This window comes from Phoenix dactylifera, chromosome 16 (genome assembly GCF_051530095.1).
Source record: "Phoenix dactylifera cultivar Ajwa chromosome 16, Ajwa_hap1_PhDact_Kaust_v1.1, whole genome shotgun sequence".
NCBI classification, from domain to species: Eukaryota; Viridiplantae; Streptophyta; class Magnoliopsida; order Arecales; family Arecaceae; genus Phoenix; species Phoenix dactylifera.
The window spans coordinates 23666685-23685780 of record NC_143205.1 but is presented as its reverse complement, the minus strand read 5'-3'; the positions used below and the strand labels follow the sequence as shown (position 1 = coordinate 23685780).

Below are 19096 nucleotides of genomic sequence, written 5' to 3'. Positions count from 1 at the left end.
GAGTTCAGCCTTTTCTTTTAAACTTAGGAAGGAAGGTCCTTTTACATTTGGCATGACAGAAGTTTATAGCTAAAAGGAAGAAGCTGCCAGAAAGTCCAAAGTATATGAAAGACTGCAACTGCTGTACAACTTAATGCAAAATAAATAATAATCATAAAATCTCATTAAAATTTACTTGAATATATAGCATCCAATCAGGAAATGGAAAGCCTTATATTGTTCACTGCTCGGGTTTTAAATTTATCTCTATGGAATTATATTTATCATTCGGAAAACCACATCTTTCTACTAAAAACAAGCACAAATGATTCCTTAAGTCAATAAAGAAGTATTCAGCTTTATCTGCATGCCCTCAAAGTGACATGCAATACGCTTGTAATAGTGGGTAGGTGCTTGAGTTGAGTTGGACAAGAGCTATATGCCCAATTGCCCATTGCTTGGATGTTTGGTCTTCCTTCCTTCCTTCTTAATCGTCCACGAACAAATTCTACTGTTTAGATTAGCTGATGAAATGGGAAAGGTGATGTCATCTTATCCATGATGCTGACCCCTTAAATTCTATGCTACTTTCACCCGTTCCATCAAGGGTGCAATGTCAGTACCATAGGAAAAGGCCAGGACAAATTGTATGACTCCAATGTCCTAGAAACTTATTCACATGAGGAGAGCTTGGTAAAGTGAAAAACTAAAGGCCTCTGCAAGCCTCTTTTTTTTTTCACTTCTAACATTTTGACATTGGGAAAACTCTGTTCTGGATGTCTTCACATGGTTTTCTTTGGGAGGAAAAGAAAAGGAAAAAGGTCATTGAGAATGTTTTATCTCAAGAATAATCATCCTTAAACCAAGTGGGAGATCTTCTAATAGTCTTGCAGAAGAATATCTGGATTCTTTTTTTAAGAGAAACTGCTTTGATTCTCTTTTTTGGAAAAAAAAAACATTTTTAGCAACAAGCTATCTGAATTATTTAGGAGAAGCTACTCTGAAATATGGCCATAATTAATTGCCAAATTTGAAAGGTTATATATATATATATATATATATATATATATATATATATATATATATATATATATATATATATATATAGCTAGGAACAACTCTGTGATGTTCAATAGACAGTGTCATCCAGACAAATACATTTGATAAAAAAACAAAAATATTTAATTACTTAAAGCCACCTAATTGGTTCACTATATCAGAAATTGCCATAATTAAAAAATAAATTTTCTTTCTTTTTTTCTTTTCTTTTTTGTTGAGAAAAGGGAGGGGGAAGTCCACCAACCTCATTGGGATAAAGAAACACAGACTACAGTGCCAGAATGGTAGCAACCCTACCAATAGCTGGCCTCAGGACAGATGAACTCAAGGCAGAAGTTGGTTACATTAGATAGAGAGTTTAAAGCTCCCATGATCATCACGTATTTCTCTTTACCGTTTTCTGGGATAAGCACTTCCGAGGGCTTTCAAAGGATGATATCACAAATCTGGGAGACTGGCTTATAGCTTTGTTAGAAAAGACTGGACTCTGGAGTGCCAGCTCAATCCAGATACTCCAGGAAGTAGCCAAGATCACTTGGTCCTACCAACTTATAACACTGACTTATTTAATTCTATCAATGGCAAAAGTTTCTCTTCGATAGGTCCAACTTGCAAATTATGAACCTGAATCTGAAGCAAGCAAACGAATGGCACAGTTCATATGAGGAATCTTTTATCTTCTCAATTTGGCCTGAATTCATAGGCTGCACTACTTCTACTTGCCCCTGGAAAGGGTTCCCACCATGGAAGGAGAACAGTCACCTGATGCCACTCCCTTGAGTGGGGAACATGCTGAATTTATGCAGAGTTCATGACCGCTACTACTCTCTAGTGGATCCATATAATACCATAGATATAGACACAGCACTCGAGTGATCTCATGGTGGCTTAAATATTTGAGAGCTAGTATTTCTAGTGGGTTGCATTGACTCCACCACCTCACCCTTCTAGTGGGTTTAGAAGGTTGTCATCACGGGCCCATCCAATTCCGAGAGCACTAATCGAGCGTTTTGCAGCCAACGGCCGTCTGATATGAGTTTATGACTTGAACAATATCAATATGACTGTAATCTTGAGCTGAGACTTGGAGCTAATATTTGGCAACATGTAAGGGCTAAAAGTAGGAAGGAAAACTTATATTTCGTTTTAGAACCTGACAAAATATGAAGAAACCCAATATTGGAAAAAAGATGCTTTATGCCTTGTTATTGTATTGTTGTATGCTTTATCTATATATACAGGAGTTTGAAATAATCAATAGCTACAATTAAGGACTAATAAAAGAAAGGAGCGAAAGAAAGAAAGAGCTAAATAAGAAAAACAACTAGTCCTTGCTTGCTGCTAGCCTGTTATACGTTAAGAAATAATCAATGGCTGCAATGAAAGGACTAAAATAAGGAAGGAGCAAAAGAAAGAAAGAGCTAAATGAGAAAAATAGCTAATCCTTGCTTGCTGCTAACCTGTCATACGTTAAGAGAACCTAAATAAAGAGTACATAACAAGCATAATATAGAACTAGTTATAGTTTCAATCATTATACGTGCATGTCATACATGGTGCGTGTTGTTTGATGGCGGTTCATTTTCTAATAATGGCCATTGAGGGCTGCATAGTATAGTTCACTTACACTTGTAGAGACATTGCATTTTGAAGCCTTTTTGGCATCACACGAAGGAGCAAGTCATGCATGCCACCATGATCATGGCCACCCATAATAGAGTGGTGATTGTGCTGTATCCATCAATCGAAACCCAATCATATTCTCACGCTTTTAACCTACTGTTTGTGTCCGAGACCATCCACCGACCGCTTCTGGTGGATAGCATCTCAAAAGCTGCATGACTCGGGCATTCCCTTGAAAAAGGTCAGACCCATAACCCGGGTCAACGCCGAATATGGAAAAAGAACAGCTTCGCATCATGAACGTATCTGGTGCCACTCTCACATTCCCATTTGCCATTATTTGATACCGTAAAGAAAGCAGAGGAACGCATGAAAAAAGATTCATAAGAAGTCTCAAAATATTTATTGATTTTATGAAGCACTATCTTCTGTTCTTTATGTACAATAACCCACCATGGGGACCAAAAAGAATGGCTCTATACATAAATAAAACGGAGGATACCACATACTTCACATATCCACATTTGTTCCCTTAATTTGCCTGAGCTACCAAAACCGATCTTTGTTGACACTCAGATAACCAGCCATTACTTTCCCTCCGGTGTTCCGCATGCCATCTATGAGGTAGCACCATGTTGATCCCAAAGCACCAATGAAGAAATCTGCTTCAGTTGCCATCATAAAATTGACGAGGGGATAGTTTGTGCTGGTCTCTCTGCCAAGACTTGCCTCATATGTTGCCATTGTCATATTGCCAATTTGGCGTGTCACATTTGTGTAGTAAAAGTTCCAATGGGGATACAATCTCGATTTATCAATGACTTCCTGCACAAAATTAATTATTTCAATTCAGAAGTCATGCGAATAAGCACAAAGATTTACAGAGATCAAGTGAGAATAACATTCCTGCATTTCTGTGGAGAGCCATACGCTGTTGAGGTCCGGAAAGCGCTCTCGGATGCGCTCTGCCAGTTGCATGTAATTTTCGAATCCAACAACCTTCATTTCACAAGCTTTGTCTCCCATCCTCACATGCATGCTTAGAAGCGGTCTCGGAATCCAGGGTTTATGGTTAGACCATACAAATCGCTCGATGTCAGCTTGAGATCTGTTATTGACCACCTGAAAAACAAAACCTTCATACTCATTTCTCTTATACCTGAAAATATAAACCCTCGTAACTCTGTTACTTACGTTCCTTGGATGGCAGAAGCTGAATTATTGTGTATGTATTATGTACATCATAGGATCCCTTGTGAATAAACAAGAATAATGGCATTATCGAACCTCAAAAAGTCTAAATGAAGTTGCATTGGATTCTTCCCTTCAATACATACAATGGTCTCACTTGGCGATTAACAATTAAATGACTATCCAAAGATAAAACAACCTCTTTGAACATATCTAGGAAAGATGGGGAGTTCTAATACATAGGGTCAATTGACCCTATCGAGGGTGAACTCAAATCATTCAACCAACAGGCTTCCATTTATTGGTAAGAATAGGTTTAAGATTGCAAAAAGCTTGATTGAGCACTTAGCAAATGGATTCACATTTCTCCTAAAGAGAAATTAAGGAATAAATCAACACAAACAAAAACATAAATATATTATGCATCAGAAAAGAAAAAAAGAAAACTGGATGCACCTGGATAAGAAATATGTTAAACTGGACTTGCATTTTATGGATCGCATTTATCTTTTGATGAATTAATTTCTCTGAATACAGATGAGTGATACAACTAAGTCTAGAAATACCATTTTGTTGGCATTCAAGCATGTGCTTACCAACCCCAACAGAGAAGAAAATAATTGAAAATACACAGGATGATTATTTTAAAGGTTTGGCCAATGAAATTAAGCTTCTTTCAAAGGTAAAAATGTAAGCTCAGCATTCTCTTTAAGCAAATGAAAGTTGTCAGTTCTCTTATGCTTTCAGTAGGTGAATAAGATGTGCTAGCAATACTAGACGCAATATCCGTATGCTTCAACCTTCAGAAGCTCACAGCTATGTACAGGCTCTTTAGCCATTAAACAATAAAAAATAGATCATCTCAGCTCGAATACTTTGACTCTTAAAAGTTCAATCATTTATGCTGTTCCTTGGACTTGCTCATATTTAAGTGCCCGTGTCAAATGTCTGATCTAAATATCTGACCCACTTCCTCCAGTAAAACATGAAAGTTTAAGTGATCAGTAAATTGTTTCCATTTGTTTTTAATAATTATTCTCCTACCAGCCCCTTTATTTCCTCGTACAAGCGCAAATCTTCATTTTCCTTGGTCTGGTACAGATGTCAACTTTCACAAATTTTCACATAAGCTAAGCACACTACAGGAGTTTACTTAATCATACTAGCTAATCAATATGATATATGAACAAAGGAAAAAGTAGTGGCAACATTGCAAATAAATGCTTCGAGCTTTGCCGGATGACTAAAACAAAAAAAATGGATGTATTAGAATCATTTAGAAACGCAAACCAACAAAAGCAAAGGATTATAACCATTGCAAACCTTTGGCCAAGCCACAGGGAGATTTTCAACAACCATTTTAGCTGCTTGCAAACCAAATGCTTTATGCCGAGCCATGTTCAGGAGACCACATGTATATTCGCTTTGAAACCTCATTAAATATCGTATAGCCTGCAAAAGAAAAGGTTGAAAAGATAACAAAATTCAGAGATAAAGTTTTAACAGAATATTCAGGAATTTTTGGAATTAGACAGTTGGAGTCACCAGAGATTGGGGAAGGAAATAAGATGAGAAAATTGGTAAAAAGCATGCAGTGCCTGAAAAGGACAGAACTGAAAAGGAGAAAAGAATAATAGGAAATAAACCAAACAATTGAGCATAAACAGTATGAATGTCATCTTTAATACACAAAAATTGAAATTCTGATATCAATAAGAAGAATAATAACAATCAAACTGCTACATCTAAATTACTATCTCAGAGATTTGATTGACTAGCAGCAATATTATGTACATCTTCTAATTTTCCATTTATAAAACAGATGCACAGTATGCCAACTAATTTAGTTGGTTAAGTCACTATTTTTCGGTATCAGTGACTTGGGTTCAAGACCTGCCTTCACCACAATTCATGGTCTTCACAAACTTCAATGGGCCTCGACCTCCTCCTCGTCCTTTCTCTAGAGAGAGAGAGTGAGGCACGTATATTAGGCCACCATCTGTGGCAAACCAAGACAGTTCGTACATATGGGGTCCTCTTTAGAGGCAAAGACAGTTCAACGATCATGTCGTAGATTTTTTTTTTAACTTAAGCAAACATAAGCAGGATTTATTAGGTATCTAACTGACCCTGACAGGGACATGAAAAAGAAAGAAAAACTATAAAGAAACCAGGAAAAAATATATTACAAAATACAAGGTCTCAGCCTTACATCCATCACCAGCATGTCCAATTTAATCTCAATTTCTTAAGATCCTTTCTTTCATTTATGTCATTCCCCAGTAATCTCTGTATTTTCTCTTATAAGGATTTTTGATGCCTCTAACTGGGAGCACATTTCACTTCTTCAAATATATGCCTCATCTATTCCTTTTTAACTCACAGATATAATGTGTAATGGCACTACCCAGGTTTTCCCTGATGGTACTGCCTACTATAACCCAATCCAGCATGAGATTAAGCTGCCTCATGCCTTACATCAAGATCTAGCAAATTAAACCCACGAGTTCAGAGCAAAATTACGATGTCAGATGAATTATGTTGATAAGATTGCCAAATCAGTTAATATGTTGACAGTGAAGCAAGTGCATGGTGTATGGTCAGATAGCAGAATATGACCTACGATGCCCAATGCAGGAAAGAAGAAAATTAATATGAGTTTTAGATTGGCAGGAAGCTTTGTGTATGCAATGAGTGATACAAGATCTAACACTGCTTATGCAGCAAATTCACTGCAAATCTGGGGAAACATTGCGAACCTATTGACAGAGTATTCAGATAATTGAAGATTGTTGTGTTCATGGCCATCCACGTCAAGGATTCCCATGCTTCTTGAAAACTTCAGTGATGCCAAGATATTGAGGAACAAAAGTCAGTCGGTGGACCTGATAAAGTGAATATCGAAGATATAAACTGAGTAACTGATATTGTATCAGCTTAAGCTTCAGGGGTAAATTGGTTACTCAACATGATATCAAAGCTCAAGTCTGATGGAGGTCGTGAGTTTGAATCCCTCTATGCTAATTATTTATTTAATTAACCCGGTTATAGTCTCGACTCACTTCAGTTTTTATTGTCCCTCCACGTGCATGATTTGGGCCATGCATGACGGGATGGTGTTAAGCCTGACATACATTGTTGACCCATTCCCTGTTAGCTTAAGCTTTTGGGATAAATTGGTTACTGAACAGATATGATAGAAACCAACACTATTGAAAGTTATCATCCAAGATCTTGAGGGCATGGCATTAACCTTTATTAGAACAAACTTCATTATATGAAAGAACAGATCTAAAGCTGCAGTACCTGTGCTCGCCACCACCTTCTATCCATTTTATGATGATGTGTAAGTAAATTTCCACTTATATCAGTTGTGGGTTGCAAATAACTCCATGGATCACCCCATACTCTATGAGAAAATTAAATAAAGAAGCAAGTTTTTTTGAGAGAAGGAAAAATTAAGTCAATAAAATGCACTATGAAGTCACAGAAATCAAACTGAGGAATATTATACCTTGGTATACGCCCAGCCCATATTTCTTTTGATGTGTAGTTTTCCTTCACGGTTATAATTCCATTTTTCCAAGCTTCCTGACTCCTCAGGAGGTCAAAGGCATGTTTTTGACACTCAAAAGATGTCTCTGGGAAAAAGTAGCAAGACCAATGCGACCGTGATGAACCTGTCAATCAGCATGTATTATTTCAAGTTGATCCACTTATTTTGTAGAGGGAAGTATTTAAAAAAATGAAGACAAGGATAAAATTCTTAAATTAGTCAGATTCCAATAAAAACAAGGAACAGTTTTAACTCCAGACTTCAGAATGAAGCAAGTGAAACATAAGACATCTCTTTTTTCATAAATAGAAATGCCACCTTGACAACTGCTATGATCAGCTCGATTGTAGTAATTTGTAACCAAAATCCGTTTCTCATTGACTGCAATCGCAAGCATCCCTGCCATTCCAGCTAGTTGGGCCCCCATACCAAATCCTGGTAGCCTCTCCCAATCAGCAATTAGAAACCGCAGGTTAGGATCATTGCAGTTTTGTGGATGCTGGTGAATCCATATGTCTCTCTGTACTTGCCTAGTAAGTGGAAAGTTATCTTCATCGGATCCTACAATCTGAAATATTGAACAGAAAAAAAAAAAAATCTATTAAGTTTTTTAAGAATAGATGTGAAGCAATTATCAGTACACCTCTACCAAAGGAAGCAAATGTCATAAAAGGAGGCAAACGAAAGTAGACAAGGTAAGGAACAAACTTCCAAGCAAATGATGTTTTCATTTTTCACCAACTAATTAGAATCTTAATATGGACCATACCATGCATCTAGTGGAGAGTGGAAAAGAGAGTAGTTTGACCAGAAATATAAGGGCCGGATTTTTCAAGGACACTGGCTGTCATGCTTGTACAGTGGATGCCAAATTTTGTTGCTTTAAAGATAGTTGTTTCCCTACTGTTTGTAGAGAATTCCTACTCTATGGTATCTCTCAGCATTGCAGTTTAGTTTCTTTATCACCAAGCTAGTTCATAAACTTAGTCTGATTATTTTGGGTTCATGTTCCATTATCACAATGTAACAATGATGTAACAAGAATCCCGCAATCCCAGAAAAGAATAAGGGCCTGCTTGGCCACCAGATTAAGTTATCCATGGATTAACCTAATAATGGAGGCAACGAGAGAAAGATAAACAGTGTGGAGAATGAGAATTTCTATTATGGGGCCAAATAAAGAATGGAGAATCCTAAATAGTGAAACTGCCTTTTAAAGCAAATATATAATCTCTATTTTTCGGAGATATTATGCTCAGTGGCTTCTTCAGGTGCATGAGCTTCTCCTTCCGTCCCTTGTTTCCTATCTTCCAATATGTTTGGAGGGATTTTATCTACAGAAGATTATGTCCAAACGGGCCGGATGATTTATGAAATATCTCCAATTCAAGAATTGTTAACTAAACAAGTTGCAATAAAATGTAACCATGAGAGATAAATGCAAGTGAATGGATATGAATGTAGATGCACGTCATGCTTGCATAAAGAGATGCATGATTTCTTCTGTATATGAATTCCAAGCTAAGGAATAATCAAGATCAGGAGAATGTATGACGCACTAAATATCTAGAAAAGAATGTGCACGAGAAAGTTTCGGTTTTCATATTACATTCATAGTGCACAAACGGAGAACATCTTTTAGAACAATTCCTATGAACTTTAAACTAGATGATGCTAACAAAAAGACATACCCAAGGAGGATAAGCACCTTCAGACTTTGCCCTGCGTCCAAAATGCATCCGGTCTGGACCTTTTGACAATGATGGCTGAAGTAAATTTAACCCTAACAATCCTTTCCACAATGTCCAAGGAGGAAGACTTTCATTTTCACCACGGTTGTCAAAACGCTTATTTGTTTCCACACTTGATCTGCAGTTTTCCAAATGAGGAGCTTGAGGCAAGTTTGATCTCTGCAGTCCCTGAGCAAAGATATTACCCACTTCATCCAGTATAGCACTCCAAGCTGAGAACAGCATCAGGACCCTCTCTTCATGGCTCTGTGTTTCGCTTCCTTGAGAATTATCTAGAGTTCCCTTTTCTTTTGGTAAATATATGAATTTTCTTTGAGAAAAATTGGGTGCAAAACTATAGTTTCCACCTGTACCAACATCTATAATCACCAAAGAAAACAAATATATCTCAAAATCATCAAATGTAATACCTAGATAGTGGAAATGAATATTAACTCCAAAAAAAATTATTTAGTTATGCAATGCTAGCTATATTTTGCTTGTTAAGAAACTTTTGACCTCAGAAACCATTGCAAGTAGAAGGTCAACTCCATACTCTATAGCATATTGAATTAAAATATAGTGTTAAAATTCATGATTAAATTGCTAAAAATCAAAGCCAGCAAGCCTGCTCATTGTGGCTGCCTAGATGTTTCATTTACTGCTGCCATGCACTGCTTAATCTGCAGATGCAAATTGGACCATATAAGTCAAGTTTATGCATCATTCACCTTTTTTTTCCTGATCACTCTCTGCAACAAGAAAAGAAATCAATGCTAGTCCAGTGAGTGTCCCAAGAATTAAACACTGGAGGGTTACCAGAACTTTTTTAAAGTCTGATAGATAAACATATACATGGATTAATTGGAAGAAGAAATATGAATTTATTGGAAGCACAATAAAACTACATGTTGAAGAAAACCAGATAACAATCAAAATTCAGAAGAGAAATCAGATAACAAGTGTAGTTATGAAGCAGAAAAACATGAAGTCTACTTAAGGAAAAGAAAAGAAAAGGAAAAGAAATAGGAGAAACGTTTTTGGGGGGGAGGGGAGGGGGTGAATATTTGCAAGTCTTTCGTAAACTAAGACAAAGTGCAAAGCAAAAGGTTCAAGTTTAGCAAAAGGTATGAAGAATCAGCACTCCATACTTAGTTAGCTAGTTTTCCTAGAAATTTCAACTGATTAAACTAAACACAGGTCATACTAGAAATATATATTTCATCAACACAATATACAAATTACTCTGATGGTCATTCAAATTGATATGGTACTGAAATAATGGTGTTAATCCAGGAAGGAAAGAGGATATTACTATAAAACAAGAAAACAAAAAATAATCAGGCTCGGAGATGGCCATTACCAGAATATATCATGCTCGAACTCTGAGAAACTGCTCCTGAGGACCTCGAAAAAATTAATCCAAACTCTTCTGTTCTAAAAGGAGTCAGACAAGCCAGAAATAAATAGGTGATGCAGACACCACAGAAGAAGCCCAGTACCCATACTTTACAAGGAGTGGAGCTGCTCATCTGGAAGGCTTTCTGAGAGATCACCCTCTCAAGACTCTTCTGAGCTGCTGTTGTTTCCATTCCGACCTCCTCCTCTCCTATTCCCTCATCCAAAATAATTTATCCAAGACAGAAAGAGCCCTTCCCCACCAATCTCTTAACTAGCGCTCTCCAAATTGATACCAACTCTTGCCCAAGAATCTCAATTCAAGAACATGACAGAGAGCAGAGTTTCCCTAAGACCTTAAATTTGAGAGAAGCGTAGTTAAATCTTTCTGGAATCTGGGTCTTTCTTTCCCACACCAAGGAGACAAAAAGGACCGCCGAAGTCGTTTCACCTTCACCTCATAAATGAGCCTCACCTCCTTCCTTCAACCGCAACATCACATGAAAGGTTCTTTCCTTTAGTACTCATGTCATAATATTCACATAAAAGAAAAAACAAAAAAATCGAAGCATCAACAAAAATAAGAAGGCAAAATAAAAAAAGATTAACAACAAGACCATTAAAATCCATTACTACTGCTAAATCTAATAATAGAAAAACCTATCTAAAAAAAACCGTCATAAATCTTTTTCTGCTCTGTAAAAAAAGGAAAGCGGGAACACATAAGCACATTAATCTCATGAAACCTTAGATAGAAACAATGTTACGTGTCCAACATAAATATCACACACATGCATGACCTAACGCATGCAATCCTGACCTAGAAGGAGAGGCTTTTCAGAAAAAATTCACAAGGACACATGAAAATGGACCAGATGAAATTATGAAAAGTGTTCGAATTAAAGAGAGCTCGATCCGTACGAGTAAATAGAAGAAATAAGCATGAACAGGGCAAGAAATATAATTGAAGTTACCTTGTTCAATTTTCTCGTTTCCTTTCCTCAACTCACGTAAGCAGACATGGATGGAGCCTCCACGGGTCTACCGAGCGAGAAGAACAAGAATCAGCAGGCTGACAGGAAATAATCATCCCCTGGGGAGCAGCAAACAACCCCCATACCTCCCCCAGGTGGATCCCGCGCAGCCACCTTTGCTTGATTAAAACGTCAGCCATTTTTATAAGAGCGACCCACTAGAAAAAGAAGATTAAAATATACGAAGCAACAAAAGAAATGGCATAAAGAAGGAGAAAGAAGGTAGAAGGAAAAACTTACACTAACGATACACAGAGAATCTCGTTTTCAGTGGGAGAAAAGCAAAAGAAGGCATTATCAGAGAAGAGAATTATTACAAAGAATCGTAAAGTTCTGTTTTTGCTTCGAACTTTCTGCTTGGTGGGCTGGCAGTCATAGTTCCTTTTCTTGGAGTGGTTCGAGTACGCGATGGGTCTGGTCACGGTAGCCGTCTGATGACGATGGAGGAGATGAACACTGTATGTCACATCGCTATCGCTGTCAGGCCAGCTGGACCGGTCGGCAGCCATGGGAATCTAGCGGCGGATTTGAGAGTTTTCGTAAGCGAATTGGATGGTGGGTGTCTCCCATCCGCGGGGTGCATGACTCTTTTAGGTCAGCGTGAACCGGGCCCAAAAAGAAGAGGATTTAGCTTAATTGGTCCGGCCCAATTTTAATTAAAAAGCACCGGAGGTCAATTTTGCATCTAATTAAAAGCCTTACCCAATAAATTTGCACCAGTCAAATCACTGCTTAATTTTGAATAGCACCCCCATCAGAATCAAGGTACATGGCAGGCGATGGACAAAAAGAGCAATCAGGGTCCAATCGAAGTGGTTGAGCCTTCCCGTGGGAGGAGGATATTAAAATTTAAAATTTCAAATCCAGTGGCTAAGTGCTGTACGATTTTTTAAGTCATCATACGTGCCAAAGGCTCTTTTTTCCCTTGCCAGGCTCACAATTTAAGCATGTCTTTGTGGTGGCCACGGCCAGATTCATGACCCAAGTGGGAGATGAGAAGGGGACCCAAACTTTCAGTCCACCGAATCACGCTATTCACAGCATTACTTCTATTTCAGTGACGACTTAACTACAATAATTATCTTAATGTTGACTTGAGACAGCAGCCGTACTGTGGCCCGTAAGTGACGGCCCCTTGCGCCGCATGGCCCTCATAACGCCAGCCTCACCCATCCGCATTGGAATAAAAGCCCACCCGACCCGTCAGGTCAGAAAAATAGGAGGAACGGGTTTCCGTTTGTTCTCCTCATTTGTGGCCGTCTGGCCGACGTCATCATCCGGTCGAGCAATTTTATCTAAGCAAGCTGCGTTCATGATTATTCAAACAAAGCCAGGTATAATTTAAATTTTTTTAGGCCATTCAGACTAAATAAAAGGTGTGAGGAACAGTATGGGCATATGTTTAATCCGATTATTCATCAAAAAAAAAATTGGATACTTATATTGGACCAAAAAATTTAAAAAATATTTTTTGACTAGCAAATGAAGTTCTAGATGGTTACAAATGATATTAATAAATACTTATTTTTTTAATTTTTTTTTCCAATGATGACCTGTCAAAGTTGTTGAATAATGAGATTATAAGAACTGCAGTAGCAATTACAATCAGTATCATTTTCCAGAATATTACAACACTCTTCATCGTATGCTATTAATCGTTAATAATAGTTGTATCATCTCGTTGTAATGTTTGATAAGAACATGCTGATCAAACCACAATAGCAATAGTTTACTAATTTAAAATCAATCACCGTTTGCTAATTGATACGTTGATTCTGTTTTATACTTTCTTGAAACCAAATGATGTCATATGGGACACTTTGTTTTTCGGTTTTCGAGGTTAGTTGGGGTGGGGGAAGCAATTAGAGTTATTCTTTCCTTGCGACGCGAGGAGGCATTAAGGAATATATCTTTGGATTATATGGCAGCAAAAGAAACTTTGGCTTTCCAAATTGCGTGGTAATTCCCTTAACAAACAAACAAAGCATTCATTTACTGGTATATGTTATATTTCCTACAATACATGATCTCATTTGACTTCGATTACCTTTTAGTGTCTGTTCAAGTTCAATTGAGGTATGACTTAGATGACAGTTATTTCATTTGCTGATGGTGATTAATATAGTATTGTATTTTATATTACTTTAATGATATTTTGCTATTAGTTATTTGGCCGAGTAACTTGAGGGTTAGTTACATTTCTTTATTTTGAGAAATTAGGCGATGTACTCTTTTTAATTACCTTAGATGTTTATGCCATCCACTTATCTAATATTGATGTTTTTGAATCAATATACATGCAGTTAACTGCACTTTACTTGCTTTTCCAGATTATTGGATCAAATAGCCTATAATAATTAGGGAAAATTACTTTCCCATCCCTCTAAAGACTCCACTGTAACAAAAAGTCCTTGTTAATTAAATCTAAAACATCCGGTCCAGAAACTTTCCAAACTGTAATTCCCGGTCCCTGAGCCCCTTTTATTTTGAAATAAGATACCGAAAATGCCCCTTCCCTCATGATCTCCCATCCTTCCGAAGAAGAAGAATTTCAGAGACTTTCCAAACTGTAATCTTCCAGCCGCGGCTGCTGCCGACCGCGGCCTGCCCCCTCCCGCGGCCGCCGCCGGCCCGGCTCGCCTCCCCCGAGCCCCCTCCCGCGGCCGCGCCGCCGGGAATGCCTCCGCCCCTGCCCCCATGGTGGGAAGGTGCCGAAGAAGAGGAAGAAGGGCGCCGTCCCGCGTCCTGCGGCTGTCGCCGGCCACGGCCCGCCCTCCTCCAGCGTCCGCCGTGGCCCAGCCCCTTTCCGGCGCCGCCGGCCTCGCGGGAAGAGAAGAAAGAAGAAGAAGGGAAGAAGAGAAGAAAAAAAAGAAAAAGTTTGAACTGGGGTCGACTCCTGCTCTGCTGGGGTCGACTCGTGAGAATCTTGGGTCGACTCGCTCACTTCTACAATAATTTTCTAAGAACACTTAACTGTGTGCACAGTCTTGTTAACTGTGTTCGCAGACAACTTAACTGTGTGCCGCCAGTTCGCGGAAGGAGAAAAAAGAAGAAAGAAGAAGAAGGGAAGAAGAGAAGAAAAAAAAAGAAGAAAAAAAGGAAAAAATAAAAATTAAAGTTAAATAAGCTTGGAACACAATTAAATAAGTTTGGAACACACTTAATCTAACATGACACAGTTAAATAAGCTTGGAACATATTTAAATCATCCCGGAACACACTTATTCTACCCAGAAACACAGTTATTTCGACTGTGCACACAGTTAAGTGTTATTAGAAAATTATTGTAGACTTATGCTGAGCTGGGGTCGAGCTGGGGTCGACCCCTAAAGAGCTGGGGTCGACCCCTAAAGAGCTGGAGTCGACCCCTGAAATCAGGCAGAAAAACAGCTTTCTGGAAAGCCTGAGAGAGTCGACTCCAGGTGAGCAGGGGTCGACTCGTGCTATTAAGGGGTCGACTCCAGGTGAGCAGGGGTCGACCCCAGGTCTGTGAACATAGTTAAGTTGTCTGTGAACACAGTTAACTTGTCTAGGAACACAGTTAACTTGTCTAGGAACACAGTTAAGTTGTTTGTGAACACAGTTAACTTGTCTAGGAACACAGTTGTTTAGGAACACAGTTAAGTTGTTTGGGAATACAGTTAACTTGTCTGGGAACACAGTTAAGTTGTCTAGGAACACAGTTAATTTGTCTAGGAACACAGTTAACTTGTCTAGGAACACAGTTGTTTAGGAACACAGTTAAATTGTTTGGGAACACAGTTAACTTGTCTAGGAACACAGTTGTCTAGGAACACAGTTAAGTTGTCTGTGAACACAGTTAAGTTGTTTAGGAACACAGTTATCTAAGAATACAGTTAAGTTGTTTGGGAACACAGTTAACTTGTCTAGGAACACAGTTAATTTGTCTAGGAACACAGTTGTCTAGGAACACAGTTAAGTTGGAACATAGTTAAGTTATTTGGGAACACAGTTAACTTGTCTAGGAACATAGTTAACTTGTCTAGGAATACAGTTAATTTGTCTAGGAACACAGTTGTCTACGAACACAGTTAAGTTGTCTGTGAACACAGTTAACTTGTCTAGGAACACAGTTAAGTTGTTTGGGAACATAGTTAACTTGTCTAGAAACACAGTTAACTTGTCTAGGAACACAGTTAATTTGTCTAGGAACACAGTTGTCTAGGAACACAGTTAAGTTGTCTGTGAACACAGTTAACTTGTCTAGGAACACAGTTAAGTTGTTTGGGAACACAGTTAACTTGTCTAGGAACACAGTTAACTTGTCTAGGAACACAGTTAATTTGTCTAAGAACACAGTTGTTTAGGAACACAGTTAAGTTGTCTGTAAACACAGTTAACTTGTCTAGGAACACAGTTGTCTAGGAACACAGTTAAGTTGTTTGGGAATACAGTTAACTTGTCTAGGAACACAGTTAACTTGTCTAGGAACACAGTTAATTTGTCTAGGAACACAGTTAAGTTGTCTGTGAACACAGTTAACTTGTCTAGGAACACAGTTAAGTTGTTTGGAAACACAGTTAATTTGTCCAGGAACACAGTTAACTTATCTAGGAACATAGTTAACTTGTTTAGGAACACAGTTAACTTGTCTAGGAACACAGTTGTCTAGGAACACAGTTAAGTTGTTTGGGAACACGGTTAACTTGTCTAGGAACACAGTTAACTTGTCTGTGAACACAGTTGTCTAGGAACACAGTTAAGTTGTCTGTGAACACAGTTAACTTGTCTAAGAACACAGTAGTCTAGGAACACAGTTAAGTTGTTTGGGAACACAGTTAACTTGTCTAGGAACACAGTTGTCTAAGAACACAGTTCAGTTGTTTGGGAACACAGTTAACTTGTCTAGGAACAGAGTTGTCTAGGAACATAGTTAAGTTGTCTAGGAACACAGTTAACTTGTTTGTGAACACAGTTAACTTGTCTAGGAAAGCCTGAGAGTCGACTCCAGGTGAACAGGGGTCGACTCGTGCTGTTAAGGGGTCAACTCTAGGTGAGCAAAGGTCGACTCCAGGTCTGTGAACACAGTTAAGTTGTCTGTGAACACAGTTAACTTGTCTAGAAACACAGTTAACTTTATTTTTATTTTTATTTTATTTTCTTTTCTTCTTTTTCTTTCATTTTCTTTTTTTTCTTTTCTTTTTCTTTTTTTTTCTTCTCTTCTTCCCTTCTCCTTCTTTCTTCTTCCTTCTCCTCTTGCGAGGCCGGCAGCTACGGAAGGGGGTCGGACGGTGGCGGCCGCAGGATGGGGCCACCGGGGGGGCAGCGGCTCCTCTTCTTCGGCACCTCCCCACCGTGGGGGCGGAGGTATTCCCGGCGGCGCGGAAGGGGGCAGCGGGTGCGGGAGGGGGCGGGCTGTGGCCGGCGGCAGGCGCGGGAGGGGGCGGGCCGTGGCCGGCGGCTGCCTTTTTCTTCTCCTTCTTCGGTGGGAATGGGAGAGGCGGGGGCATTTTTGTCCCATAAAGCAATGTTGAAATATATATGGACCGGTTGTTAAACAACCGGTCAACAGGGATTTAATGTTAAAGTTCGGTCAATAAATGGACCGCTGAGCAAGTTCCCCTAATAATTATCCAATTTCAACTCATATGAGGTTAACCGCAATTTGCATGCTTTTACGGGTTTCTTGATCCAATAATCTCTGGTGATTATCCCGCTGAAATGCATCAAACTTTTGGTTCAAGATTACCAACATTCTCCTCTAAGGATAGGAGAAGACTTAGTAATAAGCTGGATTTCATTGGAATTAATCGTTATACAAGTTTATTTGTAAAGTACTGCAACCGTTCCCTGTGGAAGCAAGACTGTAGGAGAGATGATTCATTCATTGATGGAGAAAGGAATGGTCTTCCTATTGGAACACCTGAAACAATTGGATCACCTGGTGCCTAGTAGTAGTTATTACAAATATATATCTCTGTAAACCATTAAACCATTTACATCAGACATACTAAAGTAGTTGTACCACTTAGTAAGGAGTTCTTTAAATTAATCCATTATGAGGCTCATCAACTTTTACTTTTCTTGCAGACTGCAATGTCAAGTTATTATGTGGTTCCACGAGGCATCGAAAAAGTGATTCTGTACACCATGGAGAGATACAATAACACACCTATGTTCATCACAGAAAATGGTATAATAGAAGCAAAGCGCCAGTTGATGCTCTTTTCTTCTTTTTTTTTATTTGAAAAAGAAAGTTATATTGTTATTAATGATTACAAAAAGTCAGTTTATGCTAATCATGTAAATGATCATTTTGGAATGGTTTTGAAGGTAGACAATAAAAGGATTTTATTGCAGGGACTTGATAGGCTCATTATTAGGGTTCTTAAATTAAAGATGCATGAAACTAGATGCATGTTATATCCATCTATTGGTCATCAGTTCACTTGGCATTCCAATATGTGATTCTGACTCTAACTCTGCATATGTATATAAATTTATAATTTTGCAGGTCATGCACAACATAGCAATTTACCAAGGAGTGCCTTACTCAATGACATTGACAGCGCAGAATATATACATAAATACCTCACTTCTGCAACCAAAGCCATGAGGTATTTATTTCGAGAGAACTTACAAGAGTTGTTTCTATTATAGATTACCTTTATGGAATTGATGTTAAATTTATGTCTATTTACCTGAGAAAGCTTTACGTACATGGTTAGGTATTACATAACAACACAAGATTTGCCAATGTTTAACCATTACTTTTAGATTTTTCATATGAATTCATATCTCCTCCCTTTGTTCCTGCACATATGTTATTCTTTATTTGTAAACTCGTTCGCAGAAGAAGTGTGTCTCCAACAGACATCTGTGTGTGAAGTTTCATTCCTTCACTTGTGTGATTGCAGGAAAGGGGCTGACATAAGGGGTTACTTTTTATGGTCTCTACTCGATAATTTTGAATGGCTCGAAGGTTATACACTAAGATTTGGGCTTCATTATGTGAACTACAATACACTAGAGCGAATTCCAAAATTATCGGCGAAATGGTACAAGCAATTCCTCGATGGCGCAAAGGTACTACAGAAGATGGAAGCAAGCATGAAGCAACAACACTTATCCTAACAATAAGGATGAAATAGTTGGTGGCTTGTCATGTAACAAATTCATTTTTTCGTGCATATATAGAAGAAAACATTGTGATTATAATTTTTTTAACTCCAAAGAGAAACACCGTGGATCATGGCTGGTCTGAATTTTACCAAGAAGCTGGAGTTGCCACTTCCGATCGGAGTAATCAGATTCTGGTGAATTACCCCTTCATCCCAGATATTGACTACTGTCTACTTGGGGGCTAATTGCGACTAATCAATAAAAACAACGAGATCAATGAAAGTTTTTCTACTAGAAAAATCAAATAAACTTATGCTATAATCTACAAATGATGTCAAACAAAAGTGTTGCTTTCTTGATATTATCTACCCATTTGTGAAAACTAAAATTGCTACTATAATAAAAAAAAATTTACTTCAAAAAAATCCTATAATAAGACTTAA

At 38.2% G+C, this 19096-nt stretch overlaps 1 protein-coding gene across 10 annotated transcripts; it reads right to left on the bottom strand.

The window, feature by feature from the left end:
- Window positions 1-3041: 3041 nt before the first annotated feature.
- LOC103721702 (uncharacterized) lies at window positions 3042-12003 on the bottom strand. 10 transcript variants are annotated; one of them, XM_088713076.2, is made up of 11 exons: window positions 11811-11999; window positions 11657-11728; window positions 11511-11577; window positions 10502-11051; window positions 9100-9518; window positions 7727-7976; window positions 7367-7532; window positions 7159-7261; window positions 5176-5304; window positions 3564-3783; window positions 3042-3482 (listed from the first exon to the last, which is right to left on the bottom strand). In XM_088713076.2, exons 4-11 carry the CDS (start codon window positions 10728-10730, stop codon window positions 3208-3210), a joined length of 1791 nt encoding a protein of 596 aa, XP_088569202.2. In that variant the 5' UTR covers window positions 10731-11051; window positions 11511-11577; window positions 11657-11728; window positions 11811-11999; the 3' UTR covers window positions 3042-3207. The 10 variants fall into 10 exon arrangements, with proteins under 10 accessions (XP_088569202.2, XP_038970935.2, XP_088569198.2 ...); XM_039115007.3 differs by having other exon boundaries at window positions 10502-11018; window positions 11811-11995; XM_088713072.2 differs by having other exon boundaries at window positions 11511-11728; window positions 11811-12003.
- Window positions 12004-19096: the final 7093 nt, after the last annotated feature.